General features: G+C 40.1%; 1 protein-coding gene across 4 annotated transcripts in view; it reads right to left on the reverse strand.

The window, feature by feature from the left end:
* TIAM2 (TIAM Rac1 associated GEF 2) overlaps positions 1-20,228 on the reverse strand; it is a 168,968-nt gene that overhangs the window by 49,739 nt on the left and 99,001 nt on the right. For 3 of the 4 annotated variants that reach the window (XM_066179047.1, XM_066179046.1, XM_066179048.1), the window contains 8 exons: positions 15,896-16,081; positions 14,777-14,923; positions 11,236-11,298; positions 6,824-6,988; positions 4,005-4,110; positions 3,469-3,546; positions 2,466-2,558; positions 1,108-1,368 (listed from right to left, as the gene is read on the reverse strand). In XM_066179047.1, the coding sequence (XP_066035144.1) occupies positions 1,108-1,368; positions 2,466-2,558; positions 3,469-3,546; positions 4,005-4,110; positions 6,824-6,988; positions 11,236-11,298; positions 14,777-14,923; positions 15,896-16,081 (1,099 nt within the window). Of the gene's footprint in view, positions 1-1,107; positions 1,369-2,465; positions 2,559-3,468; positions 3,547-4,004; positions 4,111-6,823; positions 6,992-7,586; positions 7,637-11,235; positions 11,299-14,776; positions 14,924-15,895; positions 16,082-20,228 lie in introns of those variants that run through there. The other variant, XM_066179049.1, reaches the window with a different exon arrangement.

Here is a 20,228-nt window from a genome sequence, read left to right on the forward strand (position 1 = left end):
CTCACCTCCACCCATTGTGGCAGAGCCCCTCTATGTGCCACCTCCCATTTCCAGCTGAAAAGGCAACCCAGCAGTGGGCATTGGCATCTCCTTGGGGCTGGGGGTTGTGATGTCATCCAGGAGCATTCCTTACCCCATAGGCACCTTCTCTGCCTGGTGCTCCTCACATGGCAACCCATCAGGCTCTCAGCCTGACACAGCACTGTTAGGATACATCCTCCACCCAGTGCTTAAAGCAGTGGCATTACATTGAGTAAGGAATGTGAGCAGGTAGAAGCAGAACATTACCCATAAAATCTCTTCTCATAGGCTTTATTCTACACAGTGGTTATTGTACCCAGCAGGAGCACAATATCACTGGATGGAAACAGAGCTCAATGACTCCTTTCTGAGGTGATGATGACTATTGCATTGAAGACACCCTTAACGTAGGTGGTATTTAGCCACACAGAAAGCATGGCAAACACAGAACAATACTCTGCTTCTGAAAGCCATCACACCATTTCAAACACTGATGCCTGGGAAATGGATGTGTTGGAGATACTCAAGATAACACACAACAGTTAAGAGAACACTTGATAATACTGGATAGTACAGACAAACAGATTAAAATATTATCTTTTCCCTGCAGACGTAATCATATTCTGTTCCATTTCTGTTCCCTAAAAAATAATGACAGATATTGAGCACAAATGGAACTTAAACAGTTTGTTTTAAGGCAAGTGTCACACTTTGGGACACAAAAGGATGAGGCAGGCAGCAAGAAGGTCAGCAGGAAAGTTCTATCTTTAATTTTTTGACTTTATTTATATACACAATTCTTTCAGAAGGCACAAGATTGGCTACCTAGGTTGCCACCTCGTTGACCTTGTTGGTGAAGACTACCATCAGTCACCTTTCTCCTCTCAGAGAAGAAATATGTAAACAAAGATAAATTCTAAAAATATACATTGTTTTCTAAAAGCTGCGTGAGAACAAAATGCAAACACTGAAAAGCACAAAAGCTAGGGCAACAGGCAAGAACATAATTTTAATCATGACTGAATTTTAAAAAACAGTGATAATTCGAAGTGAGTGAAAGTAATAGAATTATTGACAGTTTCTTACCATTTGCTGCGCTCTTTTTGAAGTTATCTAGAAACTCTTCCAGAAGTTGTGACTGGTTTGGAGGGGGCAACAAATTCTTTGGGTCCTTGGAAATGTCACCATCTGACCAGGACACACATAAGGGTTGCTGGGTCCCGCAGTGGCTCGTTCTCACTGTAAGCATTACACTTCTCTCTGAAAACAGTAACTCCATCTGCCTGAGATCAAGATCAGACACAGCCTCTCCATTTATGCTCAGGATTTCATTGCCTACTCGGAGCCCTGGCAGCATGTGAAAGCAAAGAAAGAAAGAAAGAAAGAAAGAAAGAGAGAGAAAAAAAAAAAAAAAAAAAAAAAAGTAATGTAATGTAATATAATATAAAAAGGGTCACAACCCAAACCTTATGCTGGCTTGCCTTTTATCTTTTTGGTTTGAATTCAAATAGCCTAATCCTACCACAAGTTCTTTAGAAACTATGGGAGCTTTACATCTGCTGTAATTATACAGATTGACCACATGCTTGCTTAATTTGATAGGTGCTACCCTCAGTACAGCAATCAAGTTGGTTTTGCTTAAAGATGCTACAGAATTGGGTGGGTGGGAGAGCAACACAGCTTTCAGGAAGATTAGAATAGAGGCACCTCTCACAACCAGATACCATCACTATACAGCACCACAACACATATTTCATCATCTGTGAAGAACAAGGCACTCATCATGCAGATCAAATTTTTCATGCAAAGCTGTAACAACTAAGGATGAAAATTTTATCAGCTTTTATATAAATCTAATCAGTGACAAGTGCTGTCTTTCTAAGTCAGCAAAACCAAGTAGATATTACCATCAGGTAGCAAATTATTATCTCTGTCTCCATTTCTCTGGGACTATTTTTCAGACAGCAGAACCCACGTGATCCTCACATGTGCCGATGAAGAGAGGCACAGTTTCTGAGCAGCACAGTGGGAAGGTGCTCACAGAAATTTATGCAGAAATCTATTCTGGGGAGGAAGGCCTTTTGCCAGCAAAAGTGGAAACAATGGGTCACAGAAGCTGATCAAGCCCATGAAGCTCCCTAGTGTGAGATGAACTCTTTCTCCAGTTTGCTCCTCTGTGCAAAAGCACTCGGTCGGATGACTGAACACTGACTATGTCTCCAAGGGTGAAAAAGAAGTGTCCCCACCACACTGAAAGGATAATTCAGTTACTCTGTGGACACTATTTTTCCTGCTATTACATACTTTCCATGGTCTTCAGGAAAGAAAACTGTGAACAGTAAAAGCCAAGAAACATTTCAGACAGCATTACTAAAGCTCCTTCAAGTTTTTGGACTCAAAAAAGATAATGAAGAATAGTTTTAAACACAAACAGGATACAATACCTTCCTTGTATGCCAGTCCATCAGGGAGAACATCACTTACAAAGATACGGGTGAGATGCTCATTTTCAGCAACTTGGGCTGTGACAGCAAAGCCTGAAGTAAAAGGGGTTTAAATCAAATAAGCTTTCTTGGGAACATTTCCCTTTTATTTTCTGCACTTAGTAGACTTTACATGAGAAGGAAGATACTTCTCATGAGAACACACCCATAGAGCATACAGTAATTGTCACATGGTTACCCAGTCATTGTAAGGCCTGTTAAAATTAGTAAGACTTTTCAACTCCCAGAAAATGCCATGCTCTGCTGTAAAAAAAAATGTTTCAAAAAAAGTATTTTCTACCTCACTTCCATGACATTTCCATAACACAGCACAGCCCATCATTACAGTAAGAGTTCTGCAGAGTGTCCATCAGACACAGAGGTGAATTAAGCAATTCCAAAAACTGAAAACCCAAACTATAAAGCAGCAAACTATACTAGACTAATGAGTAGGAAAGGTCAGAAAATAATAATTTAGAACTGACTTGCAGCTAAAGCACAGCACAAAGCTGCCTTACAAAGGTATCCTTGCATGATATGTAATTATTCCTAAGCATAACTACCTCCCATGGACAAAAAGCCTGTTAGAACTAGTTCCAAAGTACACTTCTGATACTGTGCCAACACAGGATCCCACTACAAAAAAAAAACAGCAGACCTTGACCATTGCCTGACTGAGAGCACTTACAGTAGTCCTGGCAGAGGACATCCATTTTTCAGACAAGCCCACGCTTCAATTATTTGGCCACTGTAGGAAAATTAGAAAGTGGACCCTTCCATAACACAAGAAATGCACTTGCTAGTGTAAAACAATCAGTTTGGGCCTTTGTTATAATGCCTCAAGTTCTTTGCAAACTCACACTTTGAGCTATCAAGGATGGCTCTATCTGCTCTCAGAAACAAAAAAGTCCCAAAGAGAGAAAGCAAGCAATGAGAAGAATGAAAAGAATTCCTGAGAGCTTACCATAATCGCTTATGTTTTCAGTCTTGGTAAGATGAACATGATAAACATTTAATGGACAAATTTCTATTTCATCATACACCTGTTAAAAAAGAACAGTAGCAGAAGTCAACAAAATAAGGAAAATGCAAGCATCAAACCCCAGACACAGCATGAGAAACAAGCACAATACTCTTTGCATCAAGACTTGCTGTCTTTACAGAGAGAACTTTATTACTGTGTAAGCATCACTGGGAGTGGGACTAAAGCTAAAGACCAAAAACCCACCCTGGAGTGCAAGCTTTATTTTTGTACTTTACTTTTACACTTTACTTGTACACTTCACTTTTGTACTAAAAGCCTCATTCAAATCTTCAAACATCTATTGAAGAAAGTGTTCGCAGTGCCTAGCTACTCAGAACTGTGAACCATAATGACAGAATGCAGTCCCAGAACAACTTTAAAACCTTATTTTAGATCTAAATTTCTCACATTTGTAGGTGATAACTCAACTGCAGCTACAGACATCACAAAACCTTATCTAAAAGGAGTTGCACTTTCCTGGTCTACTATGTATTCATACGGTTCAGGAGCACAATACTCAGTATTTTCATCAACCAGTCTTCTGAGTTGTAGGCCATAGTGTCTTGGCTCCAGCTGTTTCATCTAAAGAAGAAAAAGAATGGAGTTTAGAATTCATCATTTATTTCCAGAATCCTAGAAGACAGAGAAGCGACACACACACAACAAGCATCTAAAATCATGAAAAAGCAATCTCAAAAAGTAATTTTCTACCTGTTTTTGTAGTAAAAACAAAACTAGATGCATTGCTTAAAATATAAGGTTACAGTGATATTTCCATTTTGCCTTAGGATCCTGTCAAATCTTTACATAAACACTATGTCTTGGCTATTAGATTAACTGAACACTAATATATGTTTCCAAAGATATCTCAACAGTCTTCTGTCCTTTTGAACTGAACACTTGCAACCACCTTTTTCTATGACTGCTTCTAATGATTCAGTTCTGCTCAGCAGCTTTTGCTTCTGATGTAGAAAATGTGTGTACACATATGGGCAGTCAGGAGAGGGGATGGGATGGCAAGCAGGTTCCCTAAGGGTTTACCTTTATTAGATTTTATTTTTATTGCTGGGTTTCATCTACGATCAGAGAGTTTCCCCTATTATTTTTTTGTTTTACCACATGAGGTCAAAGCAAAGATCCTGTCTCAACAGGAAACCAAAGGGAAATAGGGATATTCCCAAAAGATATTAGTCTGAAAGTGCTGAGCCCCTGATGGGAGGCTGTGAAAAAATCAGAATACTGGTGAGACCATGGCACAAAACGTCTCATTTTAGCATATTAATAGACCACCAGTTCTAAAATGGAAGGAAGCAACATTTCCAAAGAAGTGGACTGACAGTCTCCCTGAGGGTTATTTAACCCTTTAACACATTTCAGCAGCTTACAAAATCTAACTCTACTGAGCAACTGGTAGTAAATTTGACATTTTATTACATGTGGCAGTTTCCAAGTTACTTGTGTTCTGTATCCTGAAAAATTGAATTCAAATGCAAAAGTTGTTTTATATGCGCTATCCAAAAACCTCAGATGGAAAACAGAAATTAGAAAAGTATAAACCTCATAAAGCATGGATGAAGGGGAAAAACAAAATCCTAACAGCTCTTCTGAACTTTAGCCTTATCCACATAGCATTCAAACATTTTCTGTTAAGAAGAAAGATTCCTTACACTCACCAGAGCAGAATGAAAATGTAAGAAGGAAAAGAACCAGGATAGATGAGCAGAAAGTATTCAGCATTAGAGAATGCTTATGAAAAGCTTTACACACAGAATAGAAAGACAAAATAAAACAGAAAAACATTTAAGAAAAAAATCAAGGAATTTAAAACTAAATTTTCATGCGATACAGACAATGAAAATTAAAACTCAGCACTACAATTACAAATATTTTGGAATGATAGAACGAGAGGTAAGGAATTTCCTTTTCAACTTAATTTTACTTTTATAAATTTTATTTCCCCCTTCAGGGGTCTGGCACGGCTCCCTAAGGACTTCAGCCTGTTCTGGCTCTTCCCTGCCACCTGGTGGCCAAGTCGTGTATCAGACAATCCCTTCGGCCTGACAGGGTACAGCCAAGTTTTTAAACGTAAAGCCAAACATTAAACATTTTCTCAAGGACTCAGTCTCCACCGGGAGAAGCCACAAGAAGAAAATTTCTTCTGAATCATGCCCTGGAGACGCATTGGGACTTGCCTAAATCAGAGTGCTTATTTTGATTTTAAAAACTATAGTTTACTCTGGATTGTTAAAAGCTTTTTTTTTTTATTCCCTCCCACCCAATATTAGCACATGAAAAGAGCCATTAAATTTGGCCCTTTCCTCCATCAAAGCCTCAAAATTCATTAACTTCAAGCCAGTTCAATGAGTTCACAGGGAAATTCACCATAACCTATGCCAAAAGCTACAGCCGGATCTTGTCTGGCACAGGACTCCTTTTTCTTCTGTTTCTCCCCTTGTGAAAAAATAAAAATACATTTACTAGTTGGCCAGAAAACAGAACTTGGGAGTAAGGAGCTATTTTTCCCAAAAAGCTGTTTAGCATAATTTAAGTGACTCGAATAGTGAAGTTATAGAGCTAAGTTCAAGCACTAATAGGTATGGAGGCAGAAATGTTAGGTAAGTTACAATGTTCCAGAGGTGCTTGTGTTTTCTCTGTAGCTAAAATTGGTATTTCTATTTTACCTTCAACCTGTGACTCAGTTTTTTGATCCATGATCTATAGCATTCCCTCTCAAATTGCCAGCATTGACTTTCACAAGCGAACTCATTCTTTGATATTCACAAATAGAGCTTGCATTTAATTAAAAGCATAAAAAGGTCCTTTCAGAAGCAAACCTATACCATAGCGTTTGTCACAGCAGTCTTAAACGTCTTAATCTCCTGGCTCTAACTCAACCAGTCCCTGTTGCTCCTCTGATTAATTTGTACAGAACAACGGGGTTTGCTACAAGGACAACACAGAGTGGACACGTGTTGAGACTTCCCAGGGCTGACTACCTGGCACACTGTCACTGCTCTCAAAGTACGCCCCGTGGGCTGTCTCCAGCATCACTTTTTGAAAACCTTTCCACAGCCTTGCTGCCTTGGCTACAGCATTAAAAACCACAATGAAGGAAACAGAGCAATGTGCCTTGAGACAGATACAGGGAGATGCTTATTATGTATTATGTCATTATTATTATATATAATGATAATCTTATCACAGCTTTCCCTATTTGCACAGCCACTGATATACCACGTCGCTTTTCGAGACTGCAGCTATTTACAAGGTGAAATTGTGCATGAAAAATAAGTACCTTGCATGCCAAAGACAAAACATCCTCCACCCTGTGCTCTGGCTTGAGTGTCAGTGCCACTGCTTGGCCATCACAGAAATGAACATATGTCTGCGTCTCCCAAGCATTCTCCTTCTGGATGCTCTCGGGCACTGAGCAGTAGACATTCAAAAAATCATCGACTTGCTGCTGGAAATAAGGGAGAAAGGTATAACACACATGGATGTTAAAAAAGCAAAAGAAAAGAAAGCAAAACAAAAAAGTGCAATGACATCAGCAGTTTGCAGTGGCCATGTATTCAGAAACAGTGCTGTGTATTTTCCCCATGGCAAGCCAAGGAGAGAGTTCTGTTACCTGCTCTCATTCACTATTGAAGACCTGATTTTCTAGAGCTTGGATTGAACTTGCTGTGCATTCCCACTATGGAATTTCATGCCTTTATCTCATACTAATCACTGATTTAACTGATTGTGGAAATATGTAGCTCCCTGATATTATATCACAGTGGAAATAAATCTTTAAGAAGAACAGACAATTACAATTTTACCTAACCAATACATGTAAAAAAACTCTGTAAATAAATAAACAAATAAATAAACAGTCAAATAAATAGAATTAGTGTCATTTTGACAGAAAATGACAACAAAATTCCAGCAGAGAGCACTGTGGAGCAAGGCTAGCCATAACAACATAAACAACTAAAGAAGGAATAAAGCGCTCCTATTCTATTTACAGTCTGAGAACATCATGTTTCATTGGCAGCAGAGGGTGTTTGCCTGTTTACCATTTTGCTCCACATTCTCCCTCTTTCCAACGCTACTCTGCTTGATCCAATAACATCAGTCCTAAATAAATTCTCTGCCACTTTCTCACCCTTCACTTTCACATTTTCTCCTGCACTGCACTTCAGGCTGCATGTTTCAAAGAAAACCATGCAAGGAGAAGACTAACACCAAGAGCTGTTCAGAATCTGGAGTTTCATATATTATTTGGGTCAGCCTATTGGCACATCACTTAATTACCTTCATCAAGGCATTTAAGTTTATGCAGATGGGGTCCCTTGATTCCCCATGCAGTCACTGGAAAGGGACAATAACTCCATGGAGTGGCAAGACTTCCACCCAAGGAATATCTTAAGATATCCCGAACTGTTCTCAGGCATCCCTACCTCATTCATGCTTTTTATTAGTATTGTTTGTTTGTTTGTTGGGCTGGGGGAGATTTTTTGCCTACATAAAGACCCTTGATTACACAGGTCTGCCCCCTCTCCATCAGGACACAAGCCCAGCAGCACACCACAATTAAAAGCTGCTGTAAAAGCTGCACAGGGACTCTTTCCCTTGCTGCAGGCAACAAAGTTATTGACAACAATCTGTCAGTAGCAACAGAGAAACCAATATTATTTTCCTTTAGCAAATAACAACTGTGGCTATAAAAATGATGAAGCAAGCAACCCTTATCCAGGTAATTACCAAACAATGCAGAAATTCAGGTTACAGACAGCCCAGACTGTGGCACAGTAATAATGTGACGCCAGAATAACAGTGGCTTGGTGGAATAATATTAATGAACTAAGTCTATTCATTAATCTTGTCTGTCTTGCTCAACCATCCCTTTTAACTAGTTGAACATGAAATTACAATTAACACAGGTGATGGAAATCCGACTGAAATCCACCAACTTACACATAGCAGGAGTCGTGTTACATACTGCAATTAAGGTAGTGTTGAAATCTACACCAGGTGAAGTTTGACCTTGGCGGCTGTAGGTACAGCCTGCTCGTAACCTGCTGATGTTGAAGAAGATCACTCCTGTGGAACCGTAGTCCTCTCAGCACTAAATCAACTGCCTGAGAATGAAGCCTGACCTACCTCCACAGTGTAAATAACAGAAAGGAGAAAGGGGGCAAGGCGGGAAGGCTGCGAGAGATTAGCACAAATGAGTCAGGCTGAATTTCCCTGGTGGCTTCCTCCAGGGAAAACCAAAGCTATGTTTGCCTCAGCAAGGGAGGCTTGCATCTCTAACAATGGTTTATTGCCCTGCAACACTAGCACTTCAAATCTGTGCAACCGAAATAAATCTCACTATTGCCAGAGATGAAAAAAACCATAACCTCATAACACAGAGGATTAAGGTGATGAGAAATAGGTTCAAGGCCACCTTTTGATGTAAGCTTTTATAACAGGACAGAAGCTCTACAGCCAATTTGAGCTACATCCTTTCCTTGCCATGTACACTGATGCTCAAGCATACAATTTGAGATAAACTTTCCTCTGTTATTAAACATGACTGTGCTCCTTAACTGCAGTCAAGGAACCGTTGCTTCATCCACATTTTCCATCTCAGAAAATCTGACATGAAAAGAGATTTTCTTTTCCTGTTATGCCTGCAGTGACCAATTCCACAATAGTTCATTCATTCATTGCCACATGAAGTTATAACAACCCATCCAATTTTCCAGAAAGAGGTGCCAGGATTTGCAGACTGTCACATGTTGTGCCACAGGGCTGCTGCAGGACCAATAGGATACTTTATAATTTCCTCCCACTATTTGCCTCTGGTTTTATCATCCTTTTCAGGGAAAATACAGCTACCCTGGCAGACTTCACTATTTGTCATTTGCTACCCTCCACAGACAGCATTTCATAAAAGTTTTGATGCTGCTTTTGGGTTTGTTTTTTTCATTTTAAATCAGCCAGTGAAACCAGGCTGATGCCAGAGTAACGGTTTTCAAAGTTATGATGAATCATTTCTGAGTTGTTGTATGATTCACCAAAATGTCAGGATCTTAAAAATGCCCACGCTGTATTTAGTACCCATTGAAAAAAGGTTCAGAAATAGGGTTGAAATAATAAGGAAAAAAAATGTTTTTCTAGCTCCAGAGCTCTGCTCAGCACCTAAATTGCGTGGGTTTTTCTAGTCTTGAAAGACAACCCTGCTAAATTTTTAAATTCTGGCCTAAAACCTGCAGCCACCTCTGATGGTTCCCTTCTACCTGGGGAACAGGGCTGTGAGCCCCTGCCTGAATTTGGAGAAGGCTGCTTTATCTAGAGCTGGGACAAGGAGCTCTTTGCTGACACTTCACCAAAGAGAGAGCATTTCATTCTGTCTGCTCCCTAGTGCCTTCAAAAAATTTCTGTGTCTCCTCAGAAGGGTTCAGGAGGAGTAAATGCTCCTGTTAGGCCAGAGGATGGGAGAACCACAGTAGACCCTCTTGCATAAGGCAGCTCCATCAACCTCCCAGTCCCGAGGGGGTTGGCCTCTAACCAAGGGACTGGTGTCACAGCCCTTCAGGAGAAACCTTCAGGGGCTGCGTCCAAGAGATTTGGTCACTCCTCATGTGGCAAACCTTTCCACATTTCAGCATGTTTGAACAGGAATGAATTGTGTTTGCTGTCTCTGAGATGGGACATGGATGCTATGTCACACCACACACAACGGTACATTTTGGAGAAATTTGTAAGGTGTTCTCTACAGGAGTTGATTTCAACCCCATAATTACAATTTATTTTGAAAAGAGAGGAGTGATTTGGTTTAAGTAGTTTCCCACTCCAGGAAATAACAGACAAGTGGCCAAGTAACAAAGGGAATTCAGGTATTTCAGTCCACTTTTTCGAAGAACAAACAAAATGTGAAGATACTTTCAGAAGGCAAAACAGTGTTACAGGATTAGCTGCTGTCAGTGGGAGATGTCCTTCCAGACTGGGGGATGCAACACTATGCCCCATGGAAGCTGAAGGAATGGAGAAAGACCATGACTGAAGCCAGGCAGGGAAAAGCAGCAGATCTCCTCCTCCTGGGCATCAGAGAACATCAATCACAGCTATTTATTGTGTAATGCAGCTGAGGGATGCTCCATCCTTCTCTTTTACTTGGGCAATCTCTGATGGGATGGTCCACAGACTACATAGATTTTATTGCCATAAACTCAAAATACAAAGGTTCTGTTGAAGCAGACAAAGAGGGAAAATATATCTTGGGTTTCATCCCATCCCTGGAAACCATCAAGGTCAGATTGGACAGAACTCTGAGCAACCTGATCTAGTTGAAGACTTTCGTGTTTATTGCAGGGGGTTGGACTAGACAACCTAAAAAGGTCTCTTCCAGTCCAAACCATCCTATGATTTGCCATGCTGTGAAGGATGCTTTCAGACAAGCTTGGCCCCAAGTCTCTCTCACAGTGTACAGACTGTATGCATTAGTGTGTGAAGAAGCTTCTAGGGGTTTGGTTTGGTTTTGTTTTTTAAAGCTTACCATGAATGCTCAGAAACTTAAAGTGGTTTCATTGGCAGAGTTATAATCCTGTCATCTAACAATAAATACATTTTATGAACCTCTTCAGGGTCTCTGAACCAGCCCCACCATTACCTTAGAGACATGCATTCAGGAATTCAAAAACATGATGATGTAGAATGAGAGCAGGCATATCATACCTCAGCAGAGTTGGCTGAATTCTGCACGCCAGCAAATCCATGTCCTCCTGCTGAATCAAAAACCTATTGAAAATATCACAGATAAATAAGGAGGTTGAACAAACAAACACCTTTACATCTTATCTGTTTTGGGTAAATCCATTGCAAAAAAACCCCAAAAAATAAAACTAAATTAAGAAATATATATCAACCTGCTAAGCCCCAAAGATCTTTTTGTACTTCTTATTGCTTTATTCTGACTAGAAGCAATAAATAAATACAAGTCTGTCCATATAAAGAAAATTTAAGCAGTTTTTCTCTTTTAAGCTACATGCACATTCCAATTCACATACATATAAAACAAGTTCTTGTTTTTTCTTATCTACTATTTAGTAATAAGATTGAAGTCATTTACCTTCAAATCATACACTATACTGGAGTTATAAATTTCACTCTTCAGGAAACTGTTAGGGTGAGATACGAATCTCATCATGACTTCAAGGGACTATTTCAAATAACAGTTTCTGGTTTCTAAAACCTTCTATCCTACAGTTTTTCATCTTTTCTAACCAGTTTTCTTGGCACTATTGATTGAAACTTTTAGCTTAACTTTAAAGGCATAGTTGACCCAAATCTCACGCTATTAAGTAATGAAAGTAGCTGACTACTGTGTCTGCTTTGGAAGTGATGAAGGCTGGACCTGAGATGTATATTGCTCACATGCTTTGGAAATTTAACAACTGATATTTCCCAAAGGTGCTGAGCTTATTAATTTTTTTTTTTAATCACATACATGGCTATGGATACAGATATTTCACTGGTAAGGCTGGTGTAAACACAAGGGTAGACCTATACACTTTATACATTGAGATTTGCAAGCAATACCATTACCCTCCTAAACTGCAAATTTAAAAAACATTTTTTAACTCCTTCTGCAGTCAAAAAATTAGGACAATATCAGACATACAGCTGAGCTTTTGGGGGGTTTTAGTATTTGCAAAAGCCTTTCAGACGATCTAAGACAACAACAAACTCTACATTTCATACAAAATCCAGTTTCTGCCTATGCAAATAAAGGGTACCACTTCTGAACTTCCTGGTCTCACCCACAGATGTAATCAAAGTATTTTATTGCTTATGATTTGGCAAAACAGTTCACCATTTAGACATAAGAAAGCAGATAAGCATTTAAGAAACTGAGGATAATGTGAGCCTAGACATCTCCCATCTGCTACAGTGCAGTTTTAACTGATTTGTAGAAGACTGAGCCACTTCATTGATGTTTACAAAAGCATCCCAGCACAGAAACTCTGAACATTTTCATTAATGCCATAAAAATAAACAAGATAAAATTAAAAACTTCTCTGATGCAATGATGTTCAAGAATATATAATCTGATTTTGAAGCTAGGGTACTGTAGATTAAAACATACCAGCTTCAGGCAAATGAACTTAAGGTCAAGAAAGCAACACTTTTTTTAATCTAGTGTTTGACAGAATTATCTCAACACAATGAGCAGAGAGGTAACCTCCACTTCTCTGCTTAACCCAGTTGGCTGAAAGAGACAAGAAAGTTATCCTCTGGCCTATTCTGATTTTGATATAGAATTATGTGCATATGCACAAGTTTGAGCAAGGATGTGTCTCTCTTTTCAGCCATCTTCTAGGTTCATGGGTCAGTTTTCAAGCTATGCCCATAAAAAGTCCTCACTTTTATGGGCAACACTCAGCATTTACATTTCCTTGTATTGCAAGATGTTTAATTACAAAAAGAAGAAAAAAAAAATCAAGAGACAGCTCGTCTATGAAAATGAAAACACTTTTGGGCCAGCTGGTTGCAAGTTTTGGAATAAGAAGGGTAAAGACCCATTGGGGACACCTCTGCCTGCGATTAGGCCTCCATTCTCTTTGCTCAGAATAGCACTGGGAGGGCAGCAGGAGCCTCCTCTCCTTGCCACAGATATAAGATTCCCTGTCCCTGAGCTCCACAGAATCCCCTTCATGGGCTATAAAGCACAAGAGAAGATGTATTACCCAGTTAAAAACAGTGCAAGGTATCAGCTCTGCTGGGAACAGAGCTAAAGGGCATAACATTCCTTCCCTTGGGGCTCATATTAATAAAGAAATAGAGGTGCAGGACTCCCAGACCAGACTCTGCTGCTGGGGAACACAGGGGAAGTTATGTGAAAAGGATGATCTAGGGAAAATTTCTCCTTTAGTTCCTTCTTTTGTAAGACAGACTTGAGTTTTATTAATCAATTTCACCATGTTAACACACCTCGATCAATATGCCAAAATGTGTAACAGGCAGAAGTTTAATGCCAGTCATATTTACCTATTAAAACAACAAACCACTAGACCAGAAAATCCTGATGTGCTATTTTGCAACATCAAATCTGTTCTCTGTGTCTATTGCAGGGCATGTACTGATAGGCTTGTTTAAATGTTCTGCAACAGACTACTAGACATGCAAGAACAGCCTATTTTCAAGTGCTGATCAGTGATTTTGTGAATAATAGAAACAAGGGCCAAGGAACAACAGAAACAAAGTTACCTAATGAACAATGCACAAAATACTGCTTTGCAGGAGCAACAGCAAACATGGCAGAGGCGGATAAAAACAGTAGTGTTCTGAGTGAGAGTGCAGCCCTGTAACTTCTGCCTCTCTGTCAAGAAGCATCTCTGCTCTTATTTACTCTTTTTTTTTTCAGGAAAAAGTCAGCACACTTTTGTTCTGTATATAACTGAGCTTTTATTGAGAAAACACAGACTCCTGAAGTGTGGAGCTTGCACTAAATGTAAGCATGGGCCACTGGTTTCAGAAAGAGAAAAAGATGCTGCAGTTTCACCAGCAATGCAGCCCTTCAGTGGGGGCACACATCAGCATAGTCCCTCTCCCAAGAGCCAGCCTGACCCTGCACACCAAACCTGTGCCAAGTCTTCAGTAAACTGGTCTGGCGTTATTTGTCAGCTGCTTATAGTGAGAGCTGACTCCCTGCATGACCACAGTCTTCTCCTGGTGGCTAAAATGCACTTCCAGGAAGCGTGTGTTGCTTTAAGAGGCCATGCCAAAGATGTCTGTCTTTGCAGAGTCTCTTCATCCCTTCAACACTCACCTATGTCACTCTATACTGAATTGCAACAGTGCTTCAGAATCCCAGCCACAACCAAACGCACACTGTGTTAAGGAGTGTGCATAGAGGCTGTCTTGAAAGAAACCCCACTCTCCAACAGTTTGCAATGTGCCAGAAGGGAAGTTTTGTTATAAATTCCAACCTGATGTTCTTATGCTGATGATAATTAAATTACTGGGTCAAAACCTGTCATTCACCAATCTTGTTTATCACACAACCCCCCCCCCCCTTCCCTCCCGCCCCCCCCCCCCAATTAGACATATACTCTTCACAGGTGATGATCCCATTGCAAGTTTGCCATACCTACTGAAACCTTGGATGCAGGTTTGATGGACAAATGTCTTCTACCCTGTGCACCAATAGCACCTTGCAGGATGAACGCCAGGAGAAACAAACCATTCTATGCTATCCCCAGCAATTAAGATCTACCTGAGTTATGGAAGGTCGCTTTTCTTTTCCTTTTCTTGCCAATGTGTCCAGTCCTTTTAGAGAAGAAAATAAACCTTTCTTATTTCGAACCCTTTGCGACAGAGACAAGGTACGTTTCCTGAGAGCAGCTTCATCCCTGGAGCAGATCTATTTAAAAACAGAGACAAACCCTCCTGTATCACTTTCATAACAGCAAAGTATTGACAGTTATTTCAACCTGAGGCATCAAATGGGGGTTTACTTCAGTACAGCTCAGTGTAACACGCCCAAGTGCAAGGACAATGTTTTAAACTTTCAGCAGTGATGCTTGTTTCAGTATTCCAGGGGCGTGGCAGAATAATTTTTTTGTCATGAGGCAGAATTAGAAACCATAGGAAGGGAGAATCTGGGAAAATATTGCTCTGTAAAACAAAAGCTAATGAAAAGGCTCTGAAGAAGAATAATAACCTATCATTCAGGTATGAAATTGCTAGAGGAAGACAGACTCTCCAAATTGCCAAACATAGGAGATAAATGCTATGGCATTGAGCTATTAACATTGAATGGCACAAAGACACAGATAAAAACAGCGGCAGAGAGGAACACATTCCCTGACGGGTTTTTCAGTACTACTCTTCAGACTTCACATGCAGTAAATGTGGTCCAGCCCTCTCTGCCAAGATCAGCCTTGCAGCCCTGCCAAGGTTAAAGAGCAGAGGTGAGCCTGCTACTGCTGTACTTCCTTTGAAGCTGATAGAGTGACAACAGGTTACAGCAGCGGAGGATCTCACTCATTCTTCTTTAGAAACACAGCCCACAGTTCTCAAAAAAAGCAACATTTAATTTTGAATTGTCTCTAGCTTTGGCCTATTCTAAGAATACTTCCTTTTTAGAAGGGACTCCAAGTCTGGAGTCCTCTGGGGCAAAAAAAAAAAAAAAAAAAAAAAAAAAAAAAGTCATGGTCATATCCTGTAGAAGAAAATGTATTTGCAGTCAAGGAGCAGGCAGAGAGGGTGAGAAGGGTACAGGGTTGCCTAAGCAATGCATGTGGGTGCATCCATGTATTGTGCCCACACAACTCCACATCTAAGCACATGGTGATTTTGTGTAACACACCCATGGAAGTGCATTCGGACTTACCAGTGCATGGAAGGATGAGACAGAGAAAATGCCAAGCCTCCCCAGTGCCAGTTTTGAAGGACGACTCGCAGCAGCCAAAAGGCTCTTTGGGTTTGGGAGCTCCCCACCTTGCAAACTGGATAGGTAACATCGCATTCGGAAAAGGTCCATGTTAAATTTTTCCAGGTTCTGTTCCCATTGCTGGATCTGTTTGGATATAAAAAGGGACAATTAAATGGGGGAAAAATGTCTTTGTGGGCTGCACTGAAAATTTGAGCACTACCCCAAACCCATAGTAAATTGCTTTCATCTGGTAGTATATGAATTAGATTAGTTACTCTCTGCCAAAACACATTCAGTCATATTGTGTTACCTCAACCTTAAAGATGACTTGAAATAAAACAAAGCTGGTGGTCTTAAACACATACTGACAAGATGAACATACCATGAACTTCGGATAGTTTGATAGCCACAAAAACAGTTACATAATGACACAACCCTGTGGTTCACAAAGGCTTGCCTTTTTTTTTTTTCCTTTCTTCCCTCCCACCACCTCCTTTTTGGAAATTAGTCTTGTTTTTTTTAGCTTAGATTGTGTAGCTGGCTGGCTGAAAGCAAAGTAGAAAACAGCTACTCTAACACACTGTGCAAAGCAAAGTAGCTACAGTTTTAGGTTCTCTTCATTCTTTACTACCATCCTACCATTCCTCTAACTGTAAACAGAAGACAACACTTGTGGTTCTTGCTCTGACTAATAGCGTAATACACGATTACACCCAAGCAAACTGTAAGAAACAGCTATATAGACCCAATACAAACCACTGCACCAAAAGTACGAATGTAAATATGCAATTCTTAAAATATATCTAGCACAGGTACATGAAGACGTAACAACCCAGTTTCAGTGTAAAATTCGGAAAGTTAAGACTCAAATGTTTACTAGACTAAAAGCTCTGAATCAAGGTTTAGATGACAGATTTTAAGATATTTGTGTAGATACACACTCATTTAAACAAACATATTCACACTCATTTAAAACATACACACTTACTTAAACACACATTCTTAAGCACTGCACCAAAGTCAAATTCTGCTCTTCATTTCCCCAACTTACACACTGGTAGTTGCAGCAAAAATCTGCCCTGCAGATTGTACAATTAATATACAGCATACAGTAATATCTACAGGTAGTACAAATGAAAAGGGCAGCAAAGCACACTGATAAATGAGAAGGCAGAAAAGGCATGTCTCTTAAGTCAAGGTACACCAAGATCGTCTACTGATGACTGCTGAAATCCCATGCCAACACGGATCTTCCAATGACAGCTCCAATCACTGCACGCTGGTGGTTTAGGGCTGTGGAGAAAGTTCGTCACGTTTTCTCCAATGAGTGTTGGCTTCATACTTTTTTCTGCCACACCTGCCTGTCCCCACATGCCCAGGACATTACCACCTCACACTGAGATTAGCCAAGGCTGGGACAAGCACCTTTGTGACTCGGGAAACAAGCTGACAAATATAAAAACCTCAGGTGGACTATGCCCTTTAGGCTCATTTAGAAGCAAAATCAGTTCAGCTTCCTCATAATGCTGCCAAATATTTCAAGAATTAAACAAGTATTTTGACACTTTACTTTCAAGAATTAAGAAGTAAGCAAAGAAAAGGCAAAATAGGCCCTGTTAACAAAACAGAGCTAAGGTTTGTGCAATAACTGATAGAGACCCCACCCAGTCCAGCTTCCTTACACATATGCTCACAAATTTTGGCATCAGTTACTTTTGGAAGTAAGAGGTAAATCTTATTTGGTGAGTAGGGTGAAGAAATGGCAGACAACATACCATTTTGTACAGGTATGAATGCAAAATTGTAATTTACACTGCACTTTAAAAATTTTTCAAAGAATGACAATTAAAAGCAAAAGAGAGAATTTACAAAAGCTTATCACGAGATCAATTCTCAGAAGTCTAATGAAAATGGACAGAGATAGACATAACTAAGATGCCTTGTCTAATCTCTCATCACTAACATTTGAAACACACATCCTCTGCACTCCAGAAAGAATAATCTTTCTTTTCCTTGGGTTTATTTAATAATTTCCCCCTTTTCTTTTTTTTTGCTTTCTTTGTGCTCTCAGACACTTCTCAGGCATTCTACCGCTTGCCAGTACTTTACGCATGGGACGACTCCAACAGGAGATTGCGAGATGAGCTCTTTCTCTGTGTCAACATCCAACTAGAATGAAAACATGGTTGTCAGCTTTTCACAAAGCCAAAAGCTACAAGCTCAGGTAATGTCTTTCCCTTCGAGATGACACCTCTGATGGTACACAGCCAAGTCAACTTTTAATAGCTCAGGAACAGAGCAAGCCTTGTTCTGGGCACTGCTGGAGTGGAGCATCCTGTTCTCATTGAACACAGGCTGAGCACAGGCTTCCTTGTGTGTCTTAGGCCTTCTCCAAAATCCCCATAAAACATTTGCATGAAGTTGTATTTTAAAATAAAGATAATCTAAGAAGGGGGAGTGGGGTACGACATGGGAGCATTCTGAAGAAATAATTAAATTACTGTGTTTATCAGTCACACAGGATACTGGCTAATCAGCTCCAAAAGCATCAGTAATCACAATGTTACATTTAATGGCATTAGCAAAAGCTGTAGGCAAGGAATTTCTGGGATTGTCTTGTAGTCTTATCAAAACCAGGGATGTCTGGAACCAATTGGAGACTGTGAACCAATACCAGCTGCTATTTGTCTAAGGCTTTTAAACTATGATAATTCTTCCTAGAGATTTATTTTCTTGAAGAATAAATGGGAGAAGCACACAAATAAAAAAGCAACAACTTCAAAGCACAGTATGACCTGGTCCATGAAGTTAATTTACAGCCTGCAGACTTGCTGCTGCAATCCCTATTCTGCTATTGTGTGAGGCAAATCTCTGCCCCACGTGGGAGGACTACCCGAAAGAAGGCTCAAGGACTTAAATTCATCATGCACAGACAAAAACAGCCCTTTTGAAATCTGCTCAAAAGCAAACAGGAAAAAGTGGATGCAGCAGCCAGCTGTGGGAGCAGGAATGGGTGACAAAGACTAACACCAGCATGAAGTGAGTCTGAAAAGAGATAAGAGATACAGCCCCAAGTGAGGTGTACCAAGACAAGTGAGCATATATGAAATGTGAAAGCATTAAAGGTTTTTTCCAGAGGAAAGGGATGATGTCATTGTCAGTCCAGGCAAATGTTAAGCAAGGACTTCTCAGTTTAATGGCAGCATGAAAGAGCTTGGGAGAAAGGCAAGAGGGAGACACCCAAATAAATGTATTGAACCTAGTAGGATCCTCTAAGGTAGAATGGAAAACAAAGCTGCGGTAGAGAGATAAGAAGGAGTAAAATGTGGGAAGCCTTGAAAATTACTTAGCCTGGACTAGGAGAACTCATGCAAGGAAGCATGTTGCAAGGACAAGACAGTAATTACGTGAGGGGTAAGCTTTTGCATCTAAGACTTAGTGCAGGATTGAGCTATTAAGAGCTAACACACAAAGGAAGAACAGCATGGTACTTTTGGCAGTACTTCAGCAGTAATGATCATTTTCAGAACATGAATGGTCAATTCTCCTCCAGGTTAGTGAAAAATCTGTTCAGGCACTAAGAAAAAAATGCAAATTAATTACATTTTAAGTCACACAAACAGAGGAGCTAAAGGAAGTTGTTTGAAAGCAGGTCTCTCTCATGTCAATAAACCTGCTAGGTTTTCTATATCTAAACTTTAAAGTGGGAGCTTGGGAAAGCAAAGGGTGAATATACACATGCTAACAGTTTCCAGCAAGTGATTTGGGGATCCATAATTCCTACATGCTCTACAGTTCTCTCTGCATGTAACATTTGCAGTGGCACCAGCACCTCAGCTGGCACAGGACTGGGGTGACAGACTGAAAGGGAAAGCCTCAACAGTCCCAGTGAAGGCAGTGTGGCTCAAGGATGGCCCCTCGTCCTTTGTACACTACAGTGCAAACAGTATCCTTTGGGGGGGCTGAGGAAGAACTGTCTCATTTGCAAACATGTGTTCTGTACAAAGCAAAAAGAGCTCAGTATAATAAAACCCAAACCAGTGTGTGAATGGTGTAAATCTCGGCCAGAAATGACACCACATCAACCCAATGTAACAACACCTCAGGGACCTAGAAGAAGGATGGAAAAAACTTCCTGAACAGCTCAATTGATAACAAAACACCAGTTTTTCACTTGGCACCTATTCAAAGGAGCACAAAAGAAAAGATGCACAGGAAGGCAGGCCTTCTCTCAATATTTAAGCCTTCAAAATTGATTTTATTTAATAGTAGTTCTTATACCATGCAGAAG

Source organism: Chamaea fasciata, unplaced genomic scaffold, assembly GCF_029207755.1.
Source record: "Chamaea fasciata isolate MVZ Bird 193981 ecotype frontalis unplaced genomic scaffold, bChaFas1.0.hap1 SCAF_3, whole genome shotgun sequence".
Taxonomy (NCBI): domain Eukaryota; kingdom Metazoa; phylum Chordata; class Aves; order Passeriformes; family Sylviidae; genus Chamaea; species Chamaea fasciata.